The 27963-nt window shown below is 40.4% G+C and overlaps 1 protein-coding gene across 2 annotated transcripts in view; it reads left to right on the top strand.

The window, feature by feature from the left end:
• The window catches only part of SEPSECS (Sep (O-phosphoserine) tRNA:Sec (selenocysteine) tRNA synthase), a 40499-nt gene extending 19250 nt beyond the window's left edge, over window positions 1–21249 (top strand). For both annotated transcript variants that reach the window (XM_060777870.2, XM_060777871.2), the window contains exons 6-11: window positions 3621–3723; window positions 5628–5757; window positions 5873–5964; window positions 18693–18786; window positions 19921–20011; window positions 20550–21249. In XM_060777870.2, coding sequence (XP_060633853.2) covers window positions 3621–3723; window positions 5628–5757; window positions 5873–5964; window positions 18693–18786; window positions 19921–20011; window positions 20550–20823 — 784 coding nt within the window. In that variant the 3' untranslated portion in view covers window positions 20824–21249. The remainder of the gene's footprint in view (window positions 1–3620; window positions 3724–5627; window positions 5758–5872; window positions 5965–18692; window positions 18787–19920; window positions 20012–20549) is intronic.
• Window positions 21250–27963: the final 6714 nt, after the last annotated feature.

The following is a 27963-nucleotide window of genomic DNA, read 5'->3' as shown; positions in this document are numbered from 1 at the left end:
CAGCAACTACAACTCCCAAATGTCAAGATTCTATTTTTCCCAAACTCCACTGGTGTTCACATTTGGGCATATTGAGTAATCGTGTAGAGCTTGGTCCAGATCCATCATTGTTTGAATCCACAGTGATCTTTGGATGTAGGTGAATTACAACTCCAAAACCAAAGGAAACTGCCCACCAAACCCTTCCAGTATTTTCTTTTGGTCATGGGAGACTGTGTGCCAAGTTTCGTTCAATTGGTGGGGTTCAGAATGCTCTTTGATTGTAGGTGAAATCCCAGCAACTACAACTCCCAAATGACAAAATCATTTTTTTTTAGTGAAGGACATACATTGGGTTGTTAGGTGTCTTGTGTCCAAATTTGGTGTCAATTTGCCCAGTAGTTTTTGAATTCTGTTAATCCCACAAACGAACATTACATTTTTATTTATATAGATGACAAAAAGGTCCAATATATTTTTTAGGTCTTCAAGCTTGAAAAAACAACAACAAAAGCAATGGACATTATATTAGGGTGCAGAAAAGGGAGTGTTTGCTCATCATGTGTTAATAACATTGCTGTCACGTAGAATACAAAACTACCCTCTGAAACAACAATTTTTAGCATTTCATTTTGAATATGCCCAAGGTTTTGCCTGTGAATCTTAATAAGTTTTCCCCTCCTTCTGGTATATCTGTTCCAACACTGATATACTGAAACTCAGTAATTAAGAACAAAAGGATTTGATGTCACTGCAATAAGGACATCTTTTGATGAAAACCCATGATCACTGCATGAGCCGCCTGCCAATTAAACATTACTTGAAGGCTGTTCTCTGAATTCAATTACCTTGAAGTATCTGACTTTATATTAACTTGTGAGTCTGAACGTTTTCAGCAAACTGACCATAGCAGCGGTTTCATTCATTTGTCATGCAGACACCAACAAACCATAGTTTACCGCGAACCAGAGGTTGTCCAACGTAGTCCTCCAGATGTTGTGGCTCTCAGAATCCATGACCTTTGGTTATAGTGGCTGAAGCTTCTGAGAAATCCAACATCTGGGAACCTACTTTTGAACACCAGCGTCCTAAACTGCTCTATTTACCAGGCATGAGCAAACATTGGCTCTCCAGGTGTTCTGGAACTTCAACTCCCAGAAATACCCGCCAGCTTACCGGCTGTTAGGAATTGTGGGAGTTGAAACCCAAAACACCTGGAGAGCCGAGGTTTGCCTATGCCTGGTATATACTCATATATGTCTAGAAAAATTAGTTTTAAAAAATCAACTCATCAAAAAAAAGTTTATTTACAAGTCAGTGGGAGTACTGTGCCTTGACATTTACAAAAAAGGAGCCACTTTCTTCTCTGAGTAGAGTGGCAAAAGGAAAAAAGCTTAAGCACAAACTCTCTCTACTCTGTCTGCCGTGGCACTACTTGATTTTTTAGAGGGAAAATGGTGATCAGGGGTGACTGGCCCTTGAGGCAGCATTGGGTGCTTTCCCTTCTTCACAGAATAAACCTCAATTTATCCACAGGTCAAAATAAAATCCATAATTTTAAAATCTGTCTTTGATTTATGAGTGAATATACACAGTAAATGAGGTTTATCTATTGCAGTTTGTCTGGCACTCTGAGAAAGAGGACGTATCTGTGTATGAATTAATGGGTCTTGCATTCTGACTCTGCAAACAGTATGTTGGCCTAGGCAGACAAGTCTTTGATGTGATCACACAGCAGCAGTGTTCTCACATTTTACTCTGCAATCATTAATTTTAGGAAGTAGGCATAGCCTTAGGACTTCATCAGACAGACTGAGGGGAAAGTGGGGGGAAATAGGGGGAACTATCTTAACATGTTTCCTCCCATCTTTTCTTATCTTGAAAGATGGCTAGCAATCCTATGTACTTACCCATTCCCCCCTGCTTTCTCCTGTCTGGAACCTATTTGGAATTTGGTAACAACCAACTCCTGAAGACGGGAATCCAGCTCCGTTTCCATGTTTTTAAGAAAGGGCACTCCATGAATTCCCACCAGAAGTGCCCTCCCGCGGGCTCTGTTTCCTCAGCACATAGAAATGGAACCTGAAGAACACCTGATACCCATTATGGCTGCATATTATTTTCAATATCAGAAGCATTACACTGCTCAGTTCTTATTGTGGAGCCTGAACATGAGGGTGCTGTTGCACTCATGTTTTCGTGAGAAATTGGTTGGCTGTTATGGAAATAAAATGATGGACTAGGCAGGCATAAGGTCTGATGTACTTGGGCTTTGAAACCAGATTCGAAACAACTCAACAACTGAAGTTCTTCCTTGCACAAGTTTCCTGTTACAGTCTTCCATTTGCAGATACCTTTCTTAGCACAGATGCCAGCTGATTCTTGAAGAAGTTTCTTGGTGTGTTCTGTTTGTATTGTATTTGAATACAGTCACACTCATTTGCATAAAGTGAGTTTTCCGACGGAATAAATATCTTTAATAAATATCTTTAGTCTTGGTCCAGCATGCTACCCACTAGCCATAATATAATACTCTGGTTCTTGCAGTTGGAGTTCACACCATCCACCTTTTCCTCTTCTTTCTCCTCGTCACCTTGCTCTCATAGTAGAGACCTGCTTCAGAATCTATTGTGTCAGGATTAATTGCTAGAATTTGTACAGAGATTACAGACTCATTTCAACTAAGCCTATGGGGATAGGATGGCTTTAATTGCTGCCAAATTCAGTTTGAGTGTATAGCTAAAAGATGCCATTGTTCATTTCCTGGCCCAGAAGGATTAAAAACTCATTTTTAAAAATAGGTTTGTGTGTGTGTGTGTATTCCTTATAGTAGCTTAGTTTCGTTGTGCATTCGTGTTGAATATGTACGCCTTACCTATTCAGACTCTACTATCATGATTCTGTTGCACTGTTCACAAACTAGCTCCGAAGTTTCCTTTCTGGATAAGAAATAGTTGACAGTGTCAGTGATGGGTTTTCAAGTAGAACAAAAACAACAGATGAACGAATGCTATGGCATTCATTTCAGGGTGGATGGTGTTATTGTTAATGGCTGCAAATAGCATTTTGTTCAGGAACCCTTCAAGGCTCACCTCCTGGAATAATAGAAATGTAGTGTAAATATCCTTACATGTGTACCATGAGGCAATCAGGAAAGTTTCTAACTGAATTCCAGTAGTAAATCTAGAATTTTCAGAAGTAGACAAGGCAAAAGGCTGTACCATGACATTTTTAGATACTATGACAGATGTGCTGCTTAGTTCCAAATAGATAATTTACTTGTTAACTGTATGTGTGTGCATATTGATAAGATATCTGAATATCCCAAAACCTGAAATGTATTCCATAGCATTTGCCCAAGAGAGTTTTACAGCTAAGAGAAGCTGTTGGTGATATGGCAAAATAGTGATCTTTCTGAATTCAGAGTTGTTTATGGCTTGCTGTAGCAACTCATTCCAGTCAAGGTTTCTGTCCCATCCTAAATTGTGGGACAATAATTGGGGTCCTCTTACATTAGCTGGTCTTCTTGTCGCTTTCTTTGTTCCTACTTTACATTTATTTCTGTCTCATCTACCGATCTGTTCCTATGTCTTTTTTTGTTTTTCCCTTTATTTGACATAAAGTCTTGTTTATATTTGCAGATTGGAAGAATTGTCTGAGATGTGTGCAAAATATGACATCCCTCATATAGTTAATAATGCCTATGGAATTCAGTCTTCCAAATGCATGCATCTCATTCAGCAGGTAAGGCAAGAGTTGACTTCAGATGTGGGCCATATCTCTTTAGATTAAATGGAGCCTTGCAGCAGACTGTGTGAATTTCTGAGGTCATCTGTAGTTTCTCACTTAGGGTCACCCTAAGGAGTTTTCTTGGACTGTGAGCGTGTGACTTAATTCATTTATTTATATTCTGCCCTCCACACCCCGAAGGAGACTCAGGGCGGATCACAAAACACATATACAGCAAACATTCAATTCCTATTATACAATGACAAGATAGACAACAGATAGAGGTATTTATATATGCTTTCCCCCATCTTTTGGCATCTTTGGAGGCTGTGCTTGGTTCTGGCCACAGGGGGATGCTGTCGCTCCATCTCTTTGCTGAAGAGCTTTTTTGTTCGTAAACTTTCCTCCTTTTTCTGATCAAAACTCTGTGCCTAAAATACCTTCCTGCTTAATGCGGTTCCTATTCATCTACTCACATTGCTATTTTTGATCCACTAGGTGGGCGGGGAGCTGGGTTGGAAGCCAGGAGCTCACCCTGACCCAGCTTTAAACTGTCAACTTTTTGGCTGGCACGATTTACTGCAGCTGGTGATTAGCCTGCTGTGCTAAAGCTTTTTATTAACTTTATAATAAGTTTCATAACAGGGAGTGCTTTGAGATCTATCTCTTGTAGGTTACCTGTACACTTCTGACTACAATTCAGGGTTTATCTTGAATGCAAGCGATATACAACTTTGAAAGAACTTGCTCTCAAACAAGCATGTCATTGTCTAGAAAAGTTGTTCTCCAGGTTCTTTACCAGGACCTGAGGAACAGAAGAACACACCTTATCCATGGTAGAAACATGCCTGCAGAATGTCTTTCCTAATTGTCCTTCCTTAGTGCCTGCACTTCAGAGCTTTAGATGTTAGCAACAGCAGGTTTACCTATCTAACCATGTAATCTAGACCCTGATTTTAGTATCTTAGTAGGCTTGTTTTACTGTCTGGCTGTGTTGACTGCTGTTCTAGCATTGCTTGCTGTTTGAAATGATTTGAAAATCCTCTTAAATAAAGTAACTTTGTAGTTCCTCAAGTTTGAGGAATTCTGTTACTCTAAGCTGCACACCAGGAAGTAAACCCCCTTGAAGTGGTCCAGATCCAACTGTGAGTCCCAAATAAACTCATGGAATCAGTGGAAACTTATTAAATCAAGACTTGTGAAAGTTCATTCATTCAGTGTGTCTACTTGAGTCAAGTTTGATTTAGTGTGGTGGATTGTCTAAAGCTCTTCTGTTGGAAGCTGGGAAGAGCTTTAGACACTACAGTGTGTTCAGCTAGACTCCATTGTACAACTTGTTTCCTTAAAACCAGAAAAATAATGGAGTGTGTTATGCTGGAGGGGGGGAATCCATAAAATACTCAGCTCCGCTCCCAATTACCTTTGTGTTGTGTATGGATAGAGTTTCTCTCGCTTTGCCATTGTTAGATATGGAATTTCACATTTTCAGAGAAAAGAGAAACAGTTTTCACACACTCAGTGTCCACTTCAATTTACAGAAGATTTTGAGTTACATATTCTCCTAATAACGTCTTACCCTACTCTGGTTGTTTTGAACAAAGCTTATGAATGACCTGTTTCAGTTCTTGTCTTTACCACTTACCATTATTTTTCAAACACTAATTGTCAACAATAGAAAAAATATGATGAAACTAAGGCAAAATACACTGAAAAGTTGTCTTGTGCAAAGTCCTTTGAACCAAATGAGAAGTGTGAAAAACATTCCTGTTCTCTCATTCGTCAGTTACATTTGCACAAGAGCTTTTTTGGGGTGGCTTGTGCTAGTGTAGATTAACACTGTTCAGTTCAGGACTTTTACTGGATTTCTGAATGCTCTGTGTTTATATGTTTTGCATCTGTTTTTGATTTTGTCATTTTAGGGAGCAAGAAGAGGCAGAATAGATGCTTTTGTGCAAAGTTTGGACAAGAATTTTATGGTTCCAGTAGGTGGTGCTATCATTGCTGGCTTCAATGACTCCTTCATACAGGAGATCAGCAAAATGTACCCAGGTACCTAGTTTTTAAATTGATTGTTCTTAGGGAAACAATTCTCAAAAGAAACTAAATAGCTTACTCTCACAAGTAAGAAACGAATTGATGGATATCTTATGTTTCTCTTCCCCAGGAAGAGCCTCAGCCTCTCCTTCATTAGATGTTCTCATTACATTGTTGACCTTGGGCACAAAAGGGTATCAACGGCTGCTAAAAGAGAGAAAGGTAATATTTCAAAAGTAACTGATGACAAATTATATTTGTGAGTTGCAGCTGTTAGGGCCAGCAATAGGAGTGTTGTACATGCATTAAGAACCCTTGCTTGGTCTGCAACATTGTCATCTTCTTGCTTTCTTTCTGATACTTATGATCAAAGCTCTTTTTCATTCAAGATTTCTGTACCGTTTTTCGCCTTTGGGGTTTTGGCTCTTGAAGATAGAGTGATCCCATTTTATTTCTTAAAATGAAGGGTTCCACATTCATAACAATCCCTATGAATTATCTGCTGTTAGCATGGATTTCCAAAACTGCCAGCTTTTGTCAGCTTTTCATTCGTGTCTTGATTTATTGTCAGGTTGGTTTCTCTAGAGTAAAAAATTTCAACTAATACCTGAATCTGTGAGACTTTCTGTAGAGAAGAGAAAGCTAGATGTTAATATATTGGCTACTCCATACACTAATGTGCAGCATGTCCGTTACTGATTGATCTAAAGAGGGTCAGGGAATTTGATCTTCCAGTTAAGGTTCCAAGAGATTTCAAGCAATCCTGTGACAGCATCCCTGGTGACCTCCCTTTCAGAAGTGAGTAGAATTATTTATTCCTGCAATCAACCACCAAAGTCCAACAGTTGAGATGCCATCACCTCTGTGATGAATGAGAGTGCCACCAGATAGAGTAAGATCAATAAGGTACAATTCCCCTTATTGATCTCTTAACACAAAATCATCAGATACGACCACAAGTGCAGCCACAGTGCAACATCTAGTCTTACATGAGGAACAATAACTGAGATGAACTTGAAGCTGCACAACTATGACTTGGTCAACACTCTGTTACTCAAACAGGAAGCCCCAGAAAGCACTAGAATTACACTTAGAAATACAGCATTACTTCTGTACCCCTTTTATGTGTGTCATTCACAATGCATTTTAATGTCAAGGTTTCCCCTTGACATTAAGCCTAATCATGTCCAACTCTAGGATGGTACTCATCTCCATTTTTAAGCTGAAGAACCAGCATTGTCCGTAGATGCCTCCTAGGTCATGTGGCCAACCATGACTGCATGGAATGCTGTTACCTTCCCGCCGAAGCAGTACCTGTTGATCTATTCACATTTTCATGTTTTCAAACTGCTAAGTTGGCAGAAGCTGGGGCTTACAATGGGAGCTCACCTCATCCCGCGGATTCGAACCACCAACCTTTCAGTCAGCAAGTTCTGCAGCTTAGTAGTGTAACCTGCTGTGCCACCATGGCCCCATGTGTCTATAACTTGTTGTAAATATTTGTGACACTTACTTACATATTTGCAGATAACTTTTTCATTTAATACATCAGAATCAAGTGAAGACAGGAACCTGTCCTGAGTTGTACCACATTAAAGTTTCTGCCCACACTGAATTCCATGTCATTAAAATACATTTCTCTGTTTTGTGTGTTTCTGATTGGGAAACACTTTTTTCCTAATGTGTGCAGTTCTTCCCCAGTTGTTCTGCTTCCAGTGAATTTCTTGGTGTTGCCCTGAAAGCCAAAGACATGTCTAACCAGTCAAAGGAAGATATGGTTGTTCTGTCAGCATATCTCAGAAGGTGCAAATTTCCACATCTGTTGAGACTGAGCTGTACTCTTTGAGCTTGTGGAACGTTTAAATGAAGAATGATAGGCAGCTAGGGAAGCAGAGAGTCAAAAGGGTCCATGAAAGATAATCATTTTTGAAAGCTCTTGTCTGGCAGCCAGGAAATAAACGACCTGTTGAACGGATGAAGATAGTTCAGAGAAGCCTCATTTAATGTTGCAGATCAAAATGCAGTTAGGACACACAGCAATAAGATGGGAAGCAATAACAACAGTAGCTTTACTTTGTACGTTGGGTTTCCCCCGCCAGTTATAACTGAAGTGCTTTTGTGGAACTTAGAGTAGCCTCATAATTGACTTACTTTGACAGTATATCAACTAATATTGCATCATTGATTTTTCAGTGTGTTGTGAGGGATGTTGCGATTGCTTCTTTGAGGGATGTTAGTCATGTTCTTATTAATTCTGTTTTCATGTCTTCCAACTCTTGTGCATCTTTAAATCTAGAAAGTGTTTTCCCCCTCTTGCAGGTATAGAGCTATTTTTGGATGTAATTAAACAGAAGCAAAGTGATTTGATGTTACTTAAAATGTACATCACTTTGATTGATGGCTCAGTGCCATTGTTTGATTGCTGCTTTCGAAGCAGAATGAAACCAGTTGACATTCATTGTACCATCTCCTTGTTTCAAGTTGCTATAGGAATCTCAAGATACAAGACCAATGATTCCTAAATAGTGGTGTGGCAGGACACAGTAGCATATCAAATGGCCATCCAGCCTCTGTTTAAAAGGCTCCTTCTAAACAGAGGCTTGATGGCCATCTGTAGGGGGTACTTTGGACGCAATTGTCCTGCTTCTTGGCAGGGGGTTGTACTGGTTGGCCCACGAGGTCTCTTCCAACTCTATGATTCTATCTAGTGAAATATTATATAAGGTGAAATAAAGAACCAAAAGCTTTGGCCAGACTATCCCCCCGTTTACACATAGCTTACATCTAGGAGACCAATGTGCTAGATCAGTGCATGGGTTCCTATGCTGGACTTACCTCCCATCAAGGAAAAGCTTCAGGAGAACCACCACTCTTCTTAATGTTCCTTCAACAATAGCAAGAATATCTATCTGGGCAGCTAAGCCAGGAAATCCCAATTGGATGCCCTCCCCCCCCCCCCCCAATGAGGGTCTTCCTCCAGGGGCAAACCAAGAAAAGGCAACTTGGAAGTACCTAAACAGACTCAAAAGAGGAGTGGGCAGATCAAAAGACAACCTGGCAAAATGGCACTACCTAAAAGAATCCTCCACCTTGTGTAACTGGAGTAGAAGAGAAAACTCCATATCAGTATGCTTGGTCCACAATGTCCTGCCTTATGTACAGAGGAAGAATTGTTTGAGGCTACAGACAATGTGGTCACTGTTGCCTGTTTTTGGTCTAAAATTATTTATCCACTTGTGCTTCTTCTGTTTTATCAGTTTTATAATTTTTTGACACAAAAGTAATAATCTCCCATTAGTTTGTGAAGAGAGGAAGATTTTGGTTATGAAATAGCTACAGCTCATTTCATCTCCGCTAAGATAAAAGTTGGTTTCTAACTTTGAAAACACAGATACATTAATAAGCTCTGTGAGGGGCAGAAACCAAGGAGGAAGGCACTCCTACAACCATTACAGGACTTTCCAGGGAGTAGAATGAACTGTAGTTCCTCCTTAATCTTCAATACAGAAGAGGGAAGACTGTGAGCAATCTCATGAGAAATTTGTGTGATAGTTGGCTGTCCTTTCAAGTAGGAGCAGCTCTTGCAATTTCTCCAGAAAAATAAGAATGGCACCCAAGAATGTGGAAATCAGAAATCCCTAATGATTCTTCACAAAGGACTGGTGGCCATATTTTTAAAAACAAATTAATTTTAATGTATTGTCGAAGGCTTTCATGGCCGGAATCACTGGGTTGTTGTAGGTTTTTTCGGGCTTTATGACCATGTTCTAGAGGCATTCTCTCCTGACGTTTCACCTGCATCTATGGCAAGCTCACTACCTCTGAGGATGCTTGCCATAGAGGCAGGCGAAATGTCAGGAGAGAATGCCTCTAGAACATGGCCCATATAGCCCAAAAAAACCCTACAACAACCCAAATTGATTTTACTGTGCCAATCCCTTCCACCTTTTCTAGAAAGATATGAAATACATTGGCTATACATGATTTTTGCACATCTTCATTGAAGGATCAGATTTACAGCTAGTTTTGGGGGATTTTTTTGCATGTCACCAGTGACTTGAGAAACCGCAAGTTGCTTCTGGTGTGAGTGAAGTGGCTGTCTTCAAGGACGTTGCCCAGGGGATGCTGGGATGTTTGATGTTTTACTATCTAGAAGAAGGCTTCCTCATGTCCCCACATAAGGAGTTAGAGCTGACAGGAGTTAGCGCTCTGCCCAATTTGAGCCGCTGACCTGTCATTCAGCAGTCCTTCCGGCACGAGGGTTTTAATCCATTGTGCTATTGGGGGCTCCTCTACTGGCTAGATTATAAAGCTTTATTGATTGACCCTGTGCCTTTAAAAACCTCACTTTCTGTTCCTGTGAGAGTTGGATTTTGAAAAAAAAAATGGCTTGTTGTGGAAGGAAGAATTAGTTGTCTCACCACCGTTCTTAACTATGAGTCGTATGTGAGTTGGATGTTTGTAACTCTGTGACTACCCATATAGGGTTCATTATTATCCATGGTTTCAGATATCCACGGGAATGAGGTGGTATTGGAATATATCCCCTGTGGATACAGGGGTCATACAGTATTACTTATTTCTTCCATTTGTATTCACATTTTCTGGGAGCCCTAGGTGGATGGGGACACTCCCCAATGGCTATTCCTAGGCTATAGGACTCTCTTCCTAGGAAGGCCAAACTGGGACCATCCTTGCTGTCCTATCATCAGCATGGGAATACCTTTTTATTCCCACCAGCCTTTGGGAACTGACTGTTTTATATAAGAAAGGGGCTTTTTCAGCATTCTGTGTGATTTTTATCCAATTACTTTCAAACGGATCTTTTAAACTATTTGAATTCTATAGCCAGTTTAATGCATTTTACGCCTATGTTTTTGTTGATACAGGCTTTTACTTGCATTTCTTTTTATAAGAAATAAGCTGCACTGCGTCTCGGCTTGCATAATACCAAGGAGTGAATTCTTTAGTGAGGAAAGAATTCAATATTTAACCCCCTAAATCGAGAAGCGGAGTTGTTTCCTGAAGATGTGGTTCTGCTTCACAAACACGACTCTCTAAATGTTGTAAATATGTTTTTGTTACCGGGTATGTTTTAGAAATAAGAACCACCACCCCCTCCTCTCTCTTTTTCTCTCTCGGTAGCATACTTCAAATGTGCACCTTTCTGAATGGTAAAATTTAATAGTGGTGGTTTATTGCCTTTTGCTCTGTGAAGGCTGAGGCAGAGCTATTATGTTCTCAGCAGGAGCTATTTATAGCTTGACATTGAGTGCTCTTTTCTATATTGGTTCCACTACACCTACTCAAAAAAGAAGTCAGGCTAAAAAAAACCCAGAATAATTTCCTCCCTTTTCTTGCTTTATCCTCACATCAAACCTTATTGCAGGTTAGTTGAGCTCATATCAAAAAGAGCCCAGCCGGTATCTTGCAGAGGGGAGAGTTATCTCTGCAGCAGAACTTGACAACGCACATCTTCCCCTGCCCTCCACAAAGAAAAATATCTCATCCTGTCTGTCCTCTCAAGCTATAGGGGTTCAAGACACTGTTTACCACAAGGATAGGGAAAGTAGGATCCTCCCACCGGTTTGCGATTTCTGAGATTTAGCATTGCCTATTCTGCTGAAGTCCAGCTGTATCTGGGTCACAGTCCTGCCTGATGGCTGCAGAGTGTTGACACTTCACAAACAGAGTTACAGAGCTCTTCCCCCCCCCCCCTTCCTAAATTTAAGGCAGCTTCTCAGCATTTATTCATGGCTCCCAAGGCATCTAATGGCAGGGGATATTGGGGATGCAGGTAATTTGGACAATGCACATCTGCTTTTCTGCATCCAAGAGAAAAGAGCAGCTATCACTTCACTTCCGGAAGCTGCCATGATGTCCCATTCTCCTACTACCATCAAATGACTGCCCTCTCCATGCCCTCCCTGGTTGCTATACCACTGAGAAGCCTCTTGGCCATGGTGGTCCACGCTCTCGTTACATCTAGGATAGACTACTGCAACGCAATCTACGTGGGGTTGCCTTTGAAGACTGCTCGGAAGCTTCAAATAGTCCAACGAGAGGCAGCCAGGTTAATAACTGGGGCGGCATGCAGGGAGCATACAACTCCCATGTTACACCAGTTCTACTGGCTGCCAGTTTGCTACCGGGCACAATTCAAAGTGCTGGCCTTGGCCTTTCAAGCCCTAAATGGCCCCGGGCCAAATTACCTGTCTGAACGCATCTCCCCCTATGAACCATCATAGAGATTAAGATCCTCTGGGGAGGCCCTGCTTTCCGTCCCGCCATTGTCACAGGCACGATTAGGGGCAATGAGAGACAAGGCCTTCTCAGTGATTGCTCCCCGGCTATGGAACTCTCTTGCTGGTGAGATCAAGTCGGGCCCCTCCCTCCTGTCCTTTAGAAGGATGTGGGAATAAGCTTTCGGGACAGGGCAATGAAGCGGCAGTGGGAAAGATGACAGGGCCAATTGGATTTGATGCGGATGGCTAGGATGGTTTTAAATGGTATATTTTAATATTTTGATAAATGTTTTTAATGTTTGTGTATTGTATGTGTATTTGTGTCCCGGCATTGAATGTTTGCTGTGTATATGCTGTACTCTGCCCTGAGTCCCCTTCGGGGTGAGAAGGGCGGAATATAAATGTTTTAAATAATAATAGTAATAATAATACAGTACCAAGGTGTATACAAAACATACATTTTGTGCATGTGTATGTGTTTTGCTTTTTCCAGCCTTGCCTAAAGCATTGTTTCATTTTGGGTTTTAAGTCTAGAAACTTAAATGTCATTATAGTGTATAATGTTGTTCAATACTTTTCTAGTATGAAAATATTATTTTATATCTGCATTAAATTTAGTGCTCGCAATACAGAAAAAAATGCAAACAGTTACATTTCTTTTCTTTTTTTTTTCAAATTGTTTTTATTTAGAATAATGTGCTCCTAAGAGTGGAGCTAGATAGGAAAGAAGTAGAAAAGGTTAAGATTTAAGGTTACATTTTTTAATAAAATGAGTCAATATAACTCTAGCGTGAGAAACAGTGTGTTTGGATGGGGTAGGGAGGAAGAACATCACGGGAGGGAGGGGGAGGGAGGAATTAAGGAAAAAACGTCGGGGGGTGGGTGGGAAGGGACAGAACATTAGAAAAAGAAGGGGTAGAAAGGGTAGGGGTGGGGGCGGGATAAGACAGTAGGCAGTTAAAAAAAAGAACACGTAGATGACCCGAGGACTGGTCACTACTGAAGGAGTGTGCTTCCAGGGTCTCCAGGTCCGGACTTTTCCTTCGAGACATTGTGTCTCTCTGTTTTCTTCTTTGTTTGGACGACTGTCGTCTTCCTTCTTCTTTCTGTTTTTGTTTTGTTTTTGCTTATTTTATTTTCTATTGTTTTTTATTATTGAGTATTGTCCCCTTTATTTTGTTTTGGTTCTTGTGTTTTCGTTTTTATTTGTTAATTTGTTTATTTGTTTGTATGTATCATTTTTTTATACATATCGTGATTTGTTTTTATTGTTGTTATTTTATTTATTTGTTTATTTTTTATGTTATTATTGTTTTTATTATTATTTTTAATTTTTAATTTTTTATTATTTCCTCTTCCTGCTCTTACTGTTCGTTTTGTTATTGCTTGTTTTTCATCCAATCTATGTTATTCTAAGAATGTTTAACTCCTTGTTCTCCTGTTCCAGGAAATTTAAAAATTTATCCCAATTCGTCTCTTTTGTTTTGGATCTATTTTGTGCCAATCTTTGGGTCAGTAAATCCATATTCATTATCTCTAGGGTTTTGATTGTCCATTGTTCTATTGTAGGTGTTTTTTTATCCTTCCAGAATTGTGCCAATTTTATTCTTGCTGCTGTTGTCATCAAAAAGAATAGCTTACTTGTATTACTATCTGTATCAAAGTCGGTTAAGCCCAGTAGAAAATACTCTGGCTTAAATTCGAATTTGATTTGTAAGATTAGTTCCATTGTTTTATGAATTTTATGCCAGAAAGCTTTGACTCCTTTGCACTTCCACCACATGTGGAGGAAGTCTCCTTTCCGTTTTTTACATTTCCAACATTTTCCGTCCTTTTTTCCTTGACTTATTTTTGCCACTTGTGCTGGTGTTAGATACCATCTATAAAAGAGCTTTAGCCAGTTTTCCTTTAGATCGGTGGCGTATGTGAACTTTAGCTTTCTTAACCATACTTCTTCCCACTCTGAAAAAATTATTGTACGACCTAGATCTTGGGCCCATTTTATCATCACATCCTTCACCTGTTCCTCTTCCGTTGACCATTTTAGTAATTGTTGATATAATTTTTTTATTAATCTTGATTCTGTTTTTATTATCTTGTCCCAGAAGACTTCTTCCGACTCAAAGCCCAGTTTTTTATCTTTTTCAAAATTTTCCTTAATTTGATAGTAATGGAACCATGAGATGGTCGTGTCTACTTGATTTATCTCCTCCTGGGATTTAAGTGTGACTTGTTGTCCTTTCCCTTTTATTACTTGCCTATATGTGAGCCAGTTCTCTCTGGGCACCTCTCTTCTATGGTCAGCTTCACTGGGTGAAAACCAGAGGGGAGTTTTGTTGTGAAACCTCTCCTTATATTTGTTCCATATCTTCAGGAGGGCGGATCTTATGAAGTGGTCTTTAAAGTTCCTCTCCGTCCTTGCTTTCCCTCTCCATAAATATTGGTACCAGCCTTTTGCCAGTTCGTTTCCCTCTAGCGCTAGTAGTTTCCTTTTTTCTAACGTCGCCCAATCCCTTACCCAACTGAGGGTTGCTGCTTCATAGTACAACTGGAGGTTTGGGAGGCCCAAACCACGTCTTCTCTTGTCGTCAGTGAGATTTTTGAAATTTATCCTGTGTTTGCCTCCTCTCCAGATAAATTTCAGGATGTCTCTATGCCATATTTTGAAGATTGACAGTGATCTTAGTATTGGTAGCATCTGAAAGATGTATAGCACTTCGGGCAAGATGTTCATTTTCACTGCCGCTATTTGGCCCAGTAGGGAGAGATTTAGATGTTCCCATCTTTTCATTTTCTCTTTTATTTCCGTCCATTTTTTCTGATAGTTATTTTTCAGGAGTTGTATGTTATTAGGTGTTATCGTTATTCCTAGGTATTTTATTTTTGTTGTTATTTCTACCCCTGCTCTTTCTCGTAGTATTTCTTTTCTTTCTTTTGTTATATTCTTGATTAGGATTTGTGTTTTCTCCTTGTTAATTTTTAACCCGGCTATTTCCCCGTATGATTCTATTTCTTTCCACCACTTGTCTATGTTTTCCACTGGTTCCTCCACTATGCAGACTAGATCGTCGGCGAAGGCCCTTATCTTATAGGAGTGTTTGTTTATTTTTAGGCTTTTCAGGTCTTTATTATTTCTTATGTTTGACAGGAGAAGTTCTAGCGTTAGAATAAACAGTAGCGGGGAGAGGGGGCATCCCTGTCTTGTTCCTTTATTGATCGTTATATTGGCTGATGTCTGGCCGTTGACCCTTATTTTGGCATTTTGATTTGAGTATATTGTTTCAATAGCCATGTTGAAACCATATCCTATGTCCATCTCCCTCAATGTTGCTTTTATTAAACCCCAGTTGACGTTATCGAATGCCTTTTCGGCATCTAGGAACAGGAATGCTACCTCTTTTTGGATGTTTTTTTCGTAGTATTCTATGGCATTCATTATTGTTCTTAGGTTATCTCTGATTTGCCTTTTAGGCAGAAACCCCGTCTGTTCTTCTCCAATCCTGTCATTTAATACCTCTTTTAATCTTGATGCTAGTATACTACTGAAGATCTTATAATCTACATTCAGGAGCGAGATCGGCCTATAATTCTTCATCAATGTGTTGTCTGTTTTATTTTTATGGATTAATGTTATTGTAGCTGTTCTCCATGTCTCTGGTATTGTTCCCTCGTTCATTACTCTATTCATTACTCTTTGTAGGGGGCTGGTCAGGCTGTCTTGGAATATCTTATAATATAGGGGCGTGAAGCCATCCGGTCCTGGGGCTTTATTAGCTGGTAAATTTTTGATTGTTCTTTTTATTTCTTCTATAGATATTTCCTTATTTAGTTTTTCCCTCTGTGCTTCTGTCAGTCTTGTTATTTTTTGTTTTCCCATATACTCCATTACTTTTTCTTCCGAGATGTTGTCCGCTTTGTATAATTTGTTATAATATTGTTCGAATTTGCCTAATATATCTTTTGTGCTGTAATGGCTTTTCCCACCTTCCTCTATTTTTGTTATTTGCTGTGATGCTTTTTTTGTTGCTAGCTTTCTTGATAGCCACCTCCCCACTTTATTAGCGTTTTCGAAATAGTCTTGTTTCACATATTTTAGTTTCTTTTCTAGTTCTTCTAGGTTTATTGTTTGTATTTGGTTCCTTATTATCTCTGCTTGGTGACCTAGTTTTTTATTGGAGGGGTTTTCCTTGAGCTGCTTTTCTATTGTTTCTAGGTCTTTTTCCAATTTTTCTGTTTCTAATTTTTTCCTTTTGTTTTTTCTTGTGTTTTGCTCAATTAAGTGACCCCTCATATAAGCTTTGCAAGCATCCCAGATTACTTCTATTTTAGTGTCTTTTTCTTTGTTAAATCTGAAATATTCTTCCAGTAATTTTTTATTTTTCTTTTGATCTTCCTCCCTTTTTATTAGACCTTCATTTAGTCTCCAGCTGAATGTCCTACATCCTTTTTCCTCCATCATTATCTCTAACGGAGCATGGTCGGAGTTTAGTATTGGGAGTATTTTTGTTTTGGTTATTTTTGGAAGCATCACTTTGGAGCCCCAGGCCATGTCGATTCGTGACCATACTTGGTGCCTGTTGGAAAAGAAAGTATAGTCCCTTTCATTTTTGTGCTGATGTCTCCAGATGTCTATTAATTCAAATTCCTCCATGATCTTTTTGAAGCTAATGGGTAACTCCCCTGCTGTTTTTCGTGGTCTATTTCCTGCACTGGTGGATTTATCCTCGTCCTTATCTAAAATACCATTGAAGTCACCCATTATTAGGAGCTCGTCAAATTCCTGGTCTATTATTTTGGATTTTAATTTTTCAGCAAAACTACTCTTGCCCCCATTGGGCGCGTATATGTTGCAAATTAGGACCTTTTTGTCTTCCATTTCCACTGTTATTCCTAACATCCTGCCCTCCTGATCTTTGAAAGCTAGCTCGGAGGTCAGGTTTTCTTTTACATAGGTTGCTAGTCCTCTTTTCTTTTCTGTGTTAGAAGCTTGGTACAATTTCCCTAGTTTTTTATTCTCTAATAGTGTGCTATGTTTCTGTATGATGTGTGTTTCTTGTAAAGAAATGATGTCATATTTCCCTTTTTTTAGATGGTGCAAAATTTTCTTTCTTTTATTTGGTGAATTTAGGCCGTTAACGTTGTGACTGAGAATCTTAATTTTCGGGGTCATGGATTCTTTCTGCTTCTTTTTCCGTTTCCGAACTTACTCTTGCCGAGTCAGAGTATTGTATTTGTGTTTTTGGTGACTTCTTTCTTGGTCTTTTTCTCCCTTTTCTTCTTATGTCTTGTCCGGGTTGGGTTTCTTCATCGCTGTCATCTTCTTCACTGTAGTCTTCTTGTGGGGTATCTGTTTTGCAGTCGGTGTTACTATTGCCTTGCTTGTTTGTGTTCTCATTTTTCTGCATCTTCTCCCAGAAAGCTCTGGCTTTAGGTTCTGAAGTGAGCCAGTATTTTGTGTTGTTCCATGTTACCACTATCCCGTCTTTTTTTCCCATTTGAATCTGATGTTTTTTCGTATTAATTCTTCAGTCAGAAAGGAATATTTTCGTCGACGTTCTAGAATGGAAAAAGGTATTTCCTTCATGACCACGATTCTCTTTCCTTTGTAGTATGTTGGGTTCGACGCGTTCTCTTTCAGTATTTCATCCCTGGCGTTCTTCCTCCCAAAACTCACCACCACATCTCTTGGAGCTTTGTACTTTTTGGCATAGTTGGAGTGGGCTCTGAAGACTCGATCAATATTAGTTTCTGTTATCTCTTTTGTTTTCTTCCATATCTGCGATATCAATTCTGTTATCACTTCTCTGATGTTTTCATTCTCAACTTCCTCTAAATTCCGGATTCTTAGTTGATATTCTTTGTCCTGGATTTCTTGATTCTCCTGTTTTTGTTTAAGAGTGGATACTGTTTCTTCCAAGGTGTTGATTTTCTTTTTTAAATCTATTTGTTGGTCCTTTAAGTTTTTGTTCTCTTTCATTAAGTTCTTGTTGTCTTGTTTTAGACTGTCCATGTCTGCTCTTACTTCTGTTATGTCTTTTTTCCAGGCACTTTGAAGGTCTTCTTTGAGGTCTTTTTTCATTTCGTTCCATTCCTCTTTAAATGTGTTATTTTGTTTGTCTTGATTTTCTTGCATTTTAGTGACGACTGCTTGCAGCTTTAGTATTTCCTTCATTAGGTCCTTTGTACTCGGCTCCTTGGCGCCCTGTTCTTCCGGGAGGGAGTCCTTCCTTCCTGTACCTTTCTTTTCCTTGTCCTTTTCTTTCTCTTTGTCCATCTTGTTCTTGGGAGTTGTCATTTTTTTTAATACTTGTATTTGGGGTCTTCCTAAATGCCAGATTTTAAAATAGAGGTTAGCTATGGATTTGACACATTTGCATCTGATAGATTTTGAGGCTTACGGTACTGATCAGTTAACTTATTTCATCCCTGGTTTTCTTACTTATGGTTTTATGCCACTACCTTGTTTTGCAAAATCATTTGATGTAAATTTCCTACTTGTCAGGTTCCTAGTTTTCTCCTTTACATCATCTGCCTTGAAGTACTTACACCTTTGTTTTCTGGTGTTGTGCCTTGAACTCCTTTGCTGCTGCTTTTGTTTCAGTTAATTGTTCTAAAGGGGATGTTTGATAGTATTACTGAAAACAGTGAAACCTGATGTAAAGAGCAGCAAATAAGACTAAAAGTTGCCATTTCTTCTACATTTAGGAAATGTTTTCCTACCTTTCAAGCGAGGTGAAGAAATTAGCAGAGGCCTACAATGAAAGATTGCTGGATACACCCCACAATCCTATCTCTTTAGGTAATGACAGCATCATCGGATGTAGAAGAACCCTAGAATCTTAGAGTTGGGAGGGACCCCAAGGGCTATCCAGTCCAACCTGCTGCTATGAAGGAACTACACAGAGTATTCCAAATGAGGTCTGACCAAAGCAGAATAGAGTGGTAGTATGACTTTCTTTGATCTAGACCAGGCATGGGCAAACTTCAGCTCTCCAAGTGTTTTGGACTTCAGCTCCCACAATTCCTAACAATTGTGGGTGTTGAAGTCCAAAACACCGGAGGACCAAAGTTTACTCATATCTGGGCTAGACACTATACTTCTATTGATACAGCTTTAAATCACATTGACTTTTTTGAGCTTTTACATTGTACTGTTGTCTCATGTTCAGCTTGAGGTCTGCTAAGACTCCCAAATACCTTTCACGTGTACTGTTGGAAACTAGGCAAGTGAGGTTTATATATCTGTGGAATGTACAGGATGGGAGAAAGAACTCTTGTCTGCTTGACGCAAGTGTGAATTTGAAGCTGCAAGGACATTAAATGCTAATCAAGGTGGCCACTTGCAACATTCACACTTGCCTCAAGCAGACAAGAGTTCTTTCTCCCATGCTGGGCATTCCGCAGACATTTAAAGCCCACTTGCCTAGTTTCCAACAGACCCCTCAACCTCTGAGGATGCCTGCCATAGATGTGGGTGAAACATCAGGAGAGAATACTTCTGGAGCATGACCATACAGCCCGGAAAACTCACAACAACCTAGTGATTCCGGCTATGAAAGCCTTCGACAACATATTGTAAAGTATATTTCAGTTGTTAGAAATTGTCATGTATAACACAGCCCAACCAAAAAAAATCTTGATGTCCTGGTTTTTTGGCCTGTTTTGGGGGTTCTTTCAGCACTGATTCAGAAAAATGCATTGGATAGACTGCATCACCTCTGGTTTCTTAGATATGGTTATCTTGCTTTTCTGTGGGCAAGCAGATGAAGACTAGTATAGCATGTGTTCTATATCTCAAAAAGTAGTGAAAACTGGTGCCATTTTTGGAATGAACAGGTCAAATATACCCAGAAACAGGTCCAACATTTGAGGCACCAGAATGTGTGTAGGCCAGTGTAATATGTCAAAGTAACACAGCTATGTGTATTTTCAGCAATGTCACTGAAAGAGTTATCTGAACAGAATGGTACAGCTGTTACGCAACTTGGATCAATGCTTTTCACCAGACAAGTTTCTGGGGCAAGGTGAGTACCTCTGTTGATGTCTGAGATCAGAAACATATTGAGTCAAAATCCCTTGAGCAGTAGAAGTCAGTCTCCAAATTGTGTCTAGAATCTAGCAGAACTAAATGGATATACTGGCTGATCCTAGACTTTACTCAAAATGAATTCTCGCTGATTACAGAGAGGCTTACATCCAGGAACATGCACTGAGAACTGTAATATAAGTTAGCAGAACTGGTTTAGGAAATGGCCTTGTACTGAATCAGACCATTTGTTGGTCTACACCAGGGGTCCTCAAACTACGGCCCGGGGACTGGATACAGCCCTCCAAGGTCATTTACCTGGCCCTCGCTCAGGGTCAACCTAGGTATGAAATGACTTGAAAGCACATAACAACAACAACAACAATCCTATCTCATCAGCATGAAGGGTTTCATGTTGCTGAGGGGTCAAGGAGTATGTACTTCACTATTGACCTGTAACCCTCATGGTTCACATTATTGCATGTTTCCTGCATGTTTTCACGTACTATGTTTAATCTTGCTTTATCTGTTTTTAGGGTTGTTCCACTTGGGAATATCCAAACAGTGAGCGGCTACACTTTTGAAGGCTTTATGGCCCATACAAACAACTATCCTTGTGCATACCTCAATGCTGCTTCAGCCATTGGAATAACAAAAGAAGACGTTGATGTGTTCCTGAAAAGACTTGATAAATGTTTGAAGGTTCTCAGAAAAGGAAAAGATGATGGAAAAGATTCACTTGTAGTGAATGAAGATATTGTCTTTGATATGGAAAAATGCAGTATAGCTGAAAGAGACACCAAAAATTAGGTTATAATGTGCAAAGCTTATTTTAAGACCATATTGTATGTAATGAAAAAACCAAAGGTAGATGATGTAGGGCACAATCCTTATAAGACATACTTTGATCTGAAAGGAATAATAGCTGTGCAAATATGCAGTTCAAGTCTTAATCATTTTGGTGACTTAAAATAAATCAGTCCCATCAGATTGTGTTCATTGGGAGTATTCTGTCTGAATAAAATTTTAACAGTGGTGAAAATCTAGCACATACCTTTCCCTACTGTGTGAAATGCATACAAATCTGACTTCAAATTATTGGTGAAGGATGAGATATGCTTAAAGCGACAGACCTTCAATCTGTGTTTAAACTGAATACATAATCTTATTTGCTTGTAGAAGCACAATAAACATCAATAAATTGCATTGCTTGGGTGCTGTTCCATGGAAGAAGTATTTGGTTGTACTATGTGTTTTTTCATGTGTACATATATTGTATACAAATATATATTTACAGTCCTTGTATTCCAAATCCATAATTTCAAGCTTTTATGAGCATTTGGGGAAGGGAATAGTCTGTTGCCAGCTAGTAAAGGTAATACTTTCCCCAGACATTAAGTCTAATCATGTCCGACTCTGGGGGGTGGTGGTCATCTCCATTTCTAAGCCAAAGAGCTAGTGTTGTTTGCAGACACCTCCTAAGTCATGTGACCAGCATGACTGCATGGAGCGTCGTTATCTTTCCACAGAAGAAGTACCTATTAATCTACTTATACTTGCATGTTTTCGAAATGCTAGGTTGGTAGAAGCTGGGCCTAACAGAAGAAGCGCATGCTGCTCCCCAGATTTGAACTGCCAACCTTTTGGTCAGCAAGTTCAGCAGCTCAGTGATTTAACCCACTGCACCACCGAGGCATCTTCACAATTAATCATGTAATCCTCAAGTTTTCGAACTGCTAGGTTCAAACACTGTTACATCAGCTCGATGTAAGTCATTGAACATCAGTAGTTATTGAACATCATTCCATATCTATCTATTGCACAAGTTCTCCAAAGGCTTGGTCACAGAGCCACGTTTTCACTCTCTTATGGAAGTTCAGGAGAGAGGGGGCTGATCTGGGGAGGGAATTCCACATCTGAGGGGCCACCACTGAGAAGGCTCTGTATCTCATCTTTGCCAGTCGCGCCTGTGAAGGAGGCGGGACCGAGAGCAGGGCCTCCCCTGACAATTTTAAACTCCGAGATGGTTCATAGGAGGAAATCCGTTTGGACAGGTAAGCTGGCCCGGAACTGTTCAGGGCTTTATAGGCTAAAGCCAGCACTTTGAATTGTGCTCAGTAGCAGACTGGCAGCCAATCGAGCTGATGTAACAGTGTTTGAACCTAGCAGTTCGAAAACATGTAACTGAGTAGATCAATAGGTATTGCTTTGGCAGAAGGTAACAGTGCTCCATGCAGTCATGCTGGCCACATGGCCTTGGATGTGTCTATGGACAATGTGGGCTCTTCGGCTTAGAAATGGAGATGAGAACCAACCCTCAGAGTTGGACATGACTAGACTTAATGTCAGGGGAAACCTTTACCTTTAATTGGAGGCAAACATTGGCTATTTCCAGAACAGCTTCATTCTTCACATTAAACAAGCCCAAGATGAGTCCTTAAAAACCGAAGCAATTGTCATACTTAGAACCTCAGAATGAAAGTGTAATATAGTACCAGTCCCAGTACTGTCTTTGTTATAATCTTTTTTCAAGGATGGTTGCTTACTTTATTCAATTTAGAACGCATTCATTTTTTTGAACATTGTATTATATTACTTTTGAAATGGAAGAGTTTTCCTTCCTCCCAAGTACTTTGTGTTTACACATTTGCATCCGCTAGTAATGAGAAATCCTCACGATTTTGATTTTAATTAAGCAACTCATTCAGTGGTCAGGGAGGCAATTTTGCTTTCTGCTTTATGCAAAGGACTTTTTAATTAAAGACTGCAGGCAAAGTTAACTTTAAATAACAGGTTGTATGCTACCTTAGGGATTCAATTTCAGAAACATTTCCTTGCATATAAGTGAAGATGGTTTTGCTGGAAAGAATCTTGAGTTGTCCATGTATGATGGTTGGCTTTTTTGTTTTTAACTTTTTGCACTTCCAAGCTTTAATAGGCATTAGTCTTTAATTTAACACACTTGTTACAGATGAAAGCCTTCAAGATACTCAAGCAATCATGTCTTACCTTCCTCAAGAGTGGAACCAATTCTTTGGATTGATTTTCATGATACTCCTGTGGTAGTGCTGGATCCCTTAATGTGATAAACGTAAAGGTTTCCCCTGACATTAAGTCTAGTGGTGTCTGACTCTTGCGGGGGTGGTGGTGGGGGTGGCACTCATCTCCATTTTAAGCCGAAGAGCCGGCATTGTCCATAGACACTCCAAGATCATGTGGCCAACATGACTGTATGAAGCGCCGTTACCCTCTTGCTGGAGTGGTACCTATTGATCTCCTCACATTTGCACGTTTCAAACTGCTAGAGTAAAATAATGGAAATGTAATAATAGCAGTAATAGTAGAGGAAAATAATAAATGTCATAATAATAGAGTAAAATAATAAATTTCATAATAGAGTAAATTAATAAATGTCATAATAATAATAAATAGAGTAAAATAATAAATGTTATGATAATAAATAATGTAGAACAATAAATGTAATAATAATAATAGAGTGAAGTAATGTGAATGTAATAATAATAATAATAATAATAATAATAGAATAAAATAATAAGCAGTGGGTTAAACCGCTGTTGACCGAAAGGTTTCAGGTTCGAATCTGGGGAGCAGTGTGAACTTCTGCTGGCAGCCCCAGCTTCTGCCAACCTAGCAGATCAAAAACATGCAAATGTGAGTAGATCAATAGGTACCGCTCCGGTGGGAAGGTAATGGCACTCCATGCAGTCATGCTGGCCACATGACCTTGGAAGAGTCTACGAACAACGCCGGCTCTTTGGCTTAGAAATGGAGATGAGCACCAACCCCCAGAGTCAGACACGACTGGACTTAATGTCAGAGGAAAATCTTTACCTTTACCTAATGTAAATGTAATAATAATAACAGAGTAAAATAATAAATGTAATTAAATAATAATAATAACCCATTAAAATAATAAATAACTTTGATTTGAGTATAAGCCGAGGGGGGGGGGGGGGGGTTCAGACTAAACGAAAAGGCTGAAAAACTCTGCTTATACTTGAGTATATACAGTAACTGCGGACACTGTGATAATCTTAAAGTAAAATACTTTTATTGTCTTGGTGATACTACACATTACACTTAGTCAGCCACAACATTCACCACATTTGCGTTTTGTGTGTCATTTATAGGTAGATGATTCCAAAGACCTCTTGATTATTATCTTTTTTTTTCAATGTCCTGTGTTTTGGGGTCAGAATGCTACTTCATGGTCACAATTTTTCAAATTCGACTAGGTGGTAGCTTTTGCTTCACAAAGAGCTCATGGTTGGGGTACTTCCATTCAGTAGCTCAAGGGCCACATTGCATTTCAAAATTTGACAGACGGCTGGGCCAGTGGCAGATAGATGGAGTGTGTTTGGGTGAACTAATTGAAAAAAAATGAACAAACTCCTATGCACACTGCACATATCTCATTTGTAGTGCAGAAAGAAAGAAAGAAAGAATATTTAAAATGAAGAACAATTTTAATCAACATAAACTTTACAGTATTTTGGCAGAAGGCCCCAGGAGCCATCCACTCTAATCCCTTTCTTCAGTGCAGTAAACATACGATCAAAGCACCCCCAGCTGATGGCCATCTAGCCTTTGTGGTAGTAGTAGTAGTAATAGTAATTATTATTATTATTATTATTATTATTATAATAAATTATTAAATCAATATTATTAATGATAATAATAACAGTTGTTATAATAGTTGTAAATAATAATAATAATAATAATAATAATAATAATAATAATGGCACAATATGAGGATTTAAAGATCGAACTGCAAAGACTGACACAAGCCAGTCAAGGTAGTCCCAGCACTGATCGGCACATTGGGTGCAGTGCCTAAAGACCTTGGCCTGCACTTAAACACAATCGACGCTGACAAAATCACCATCTGCCAGCTGCAAAAGGCCACCCTACTCAGATCTGCACACATTATTCGCCGATATATCACACAGTCCTAGACACTTGTGAAGTGTCTGATGTGTGATGCTAGCACAACAGTCAGCAGAGTGATCTTGTTTGCTATGGACTCATCTTGTTGTGTTTCAAATAATAATATAACAATAATAACAATTCTGGCTCCATCCGGTCAATGCCCTTATGCCATGCAGGAAAAACACAAAAACTCCTCTGGCAGATGGCAATCCAGCTTCTGTATTAATAAAAGTAGTAATACTAGTAGCAATAATAGTAATAGGAGCAGCCCCAGGGGCCGCCCAGTCCAACCCTCTTCTGGCATGCAGGGAAAGCACAATCAAAGCACCCCCAATAGATGGCCACCCACCCTATTGTAGCAATGATAATAATAATAATAATAATAATAATAATAATAATAGCAGAACCCCCTGGGGCCATCCAGTCTAACCCCCTTCTGCCATGCAGGAAAAGTATATTCAAAGCACCCCCAAGCAATTGCTATCCAGCCTTTGTTATAATATTACTAGTAGTAATAATAATTATAACAACAACAACAACAACATTATAAAGGCTTGGACATCCCGTTCTACTCCCTTCTGCCATGGGGGGAGGGTCTGTGACCCGGGAGGACATGGCTGTTGCTGTTTCCAAACTTTAATTTTCCTGTATTTTTTAGCAGCAGGAGGAGGAGGAGGAGGAAGAGGGAAGAGGTAGGGAGCAGCATGATGCCATGGAGCCCCTCACTATCACTCATGGTGCCCAAGGACTCCGCAGAGCACACTTTGAACTCCTGCATTAGATCATTTTGTTCAGGAGAGAACTTTCCCCGTGAGGAATGACTGTGGACATTTGGGGTTAAGGCTTAAACGGGAACATGAAGAAAGCTTATGAAATTAAAAAGTATAGTAATCAAGTTGTCTAGAATCTCAGGTCACACTTTGAAGCTAATTGGCAAAGCATCTCCACACAACACATAATTAACTTAAAAGAACTTGCTGCCAGATTATATGACATCAGCTTTTTAAAAAGATTAGGTAAATTCTTGGAGGACAGTTCTATCAATAGCTATTAGCGGGAATTGTTCAGTTGCTAGAAGATGAAATGGATAATGCCTTGTTTGGGAACTTCCAGAGATGGTCCAACTTATGGTCTCCATCCTACTGTTGCTCTGCCCCACTCAATTTACTATGCCTTAAATAAAACCATTGAGTTGGTCCAAGGTTTGGTAGGTCCTCAGACTTAAGAGGCAGTGGTAACAACAGCACCTCAAAGGAGGCTGAAAGTTTAAGTTTTCCTATGGCGCATAGCAGCACCTGGACTACTATAAGTGGAGAGACACAATTCAGCTGCTTGATACAAAGGGATCAAAAACAGTTTTAGTCCATTATAGGTCCTAGTTGTTTCCCTAGGATGGCAGCTGCTGGGCATGGGGCAAGTGAAACTACATGCTTATTTATATATTTATTTGTTTAAGATGGAACTGTCCCTTGCCCCTCCCCCCTCTCTTCACTCTGGCCCAGAGCGGCAGTTGGTGCTGAGAGGGGTCCCCAACTGATGACATATGCAGGAGACAAGATGGAACTGTCCCCTGGCCCCCTCTCTCTTCACTCTGGCCCAGAGTGGCAGTTGGTGCTGGGGGGAGGGGTTCCCAACTGATGTCATATGCAAGAGACAAGATTAACTGTCCCCTGGCCCCCTCTCTCTTCACTCTGGCCCAGAGCGGCAGTTGGTGCTGGGGGGAGGGATCCCCAACTGATGACATATGCAGGAGACAAGATGGAACTGTCCCCTGGCCCCCTCTCCCTTCACTCTGGCTCAGAGCGGCAGATGGTGCTGGGGAGAGGGCTCCCCAACAGATGACATATGCAGGAGACAAGGTGGAACTGTCTCCTAGCCCCCTCTGTCTTCACTCTGGCCCAGAGCGGCATTTGGTGCTGGGAGGGAGGGTTCCCCAACTGATGACATATGCAGGAGACCAGATGGAACTTTCCCCTGGCCCCCTCTCTCCCCACCCTGGCCCAGAGCGGCAGTTGGTGCCGAGGGGAGGGGTCCCCAACTGATGACATATGCAGGAGACAAGATGGAACTGTCTCCTTGCCCCCTCCCTCTTCACTCTGGCCCAGAGCAGCAGTTAGTGCTGGGGGGAGGGGTCCCCAACTGATGACATATGCAAGAGACAAGATGGAACTGTCCCCTGTCCCCCTCTTCACTCTGGCCAAGAGTGGCAGTTGGTGCTGGGTGGAGGGGTCCCCAACGGATGACATATGCAGGAGACAAGATGGAACTTTCCCCTGGCCCCCTCTCTCTTCACTCTGGCTCAGAGCGGCAGTTGGTGCTGGGGAGAGGGCTCCCCAACAGATGACATATGCAGGAGACAAGATGGAACTGTCTCCTTGCCCCCTCCCTCTTCACTCTGGCCAAGAGTGGCAGTTGGTGCTGGGTGGAGGGGTCCCCAACGGATGACATATGCAGGAGACAAGATGGAACTTTCCCCTGGCCCCCTCTCTCTTCACTCTGGCTCAGAGCGGCAGTTGGTGCTGGGGAGAGGGCTCCCCAACAGATGACATATGCAGGAGACAAGATGGAACTTTCCCCTGGCCCCCTCTCTCTTCACTCTGGCCCAGAGCGGCAGTTGATGCTGGGAGGGAGGGGTCCGCAACTGATGACATATGCAAGAGACAAGATGGAACTGTCCCCTGGCCCCCTCTCTCTTCACTCTGGCCCATTGTGGCAGTTGGTGTCACATATGAATTGGCTTCTGTGTGTGCAGGGAACCAAATTGGCGCAGTCTCCATGCAGTATATAACTCTTGCCCTTGTCTCTGAGCAAGTATTTTCTGATCAGAGCAGTATGCTGAATTTACTGGTTTGGATGAAAAGCTGTCCTCAGTACAAATTCCCTGCAGGACCTTACAAGCTAAAGGCTTTGAAAATGGACAATTAACCAGAGTTTCTCCCAAAGGGAAAAGGGAAAAAATCAGGTTGAAGACAAGCTGATTGTGAAGGAAAACCAATTAAA

Source organism: Anolis sagrei, chromosome 5 (genome assembly GCF_037176765.1).
Source record: "Anolis sagrei isolate rAnoSag1 chromosome 5, rAnoSag1.mat, whole genome shotgun sequence".
NCBI lineage: Eukaryota > Metazoa > Chordata > Lepidosauria > Squamata > Dactyloidae > Anolis > Anolis sagrei.
Note: the sequence above shows the minus strand (reverse complement) of the source record. Positions and strands in the feature narration are given on the sequence as shown.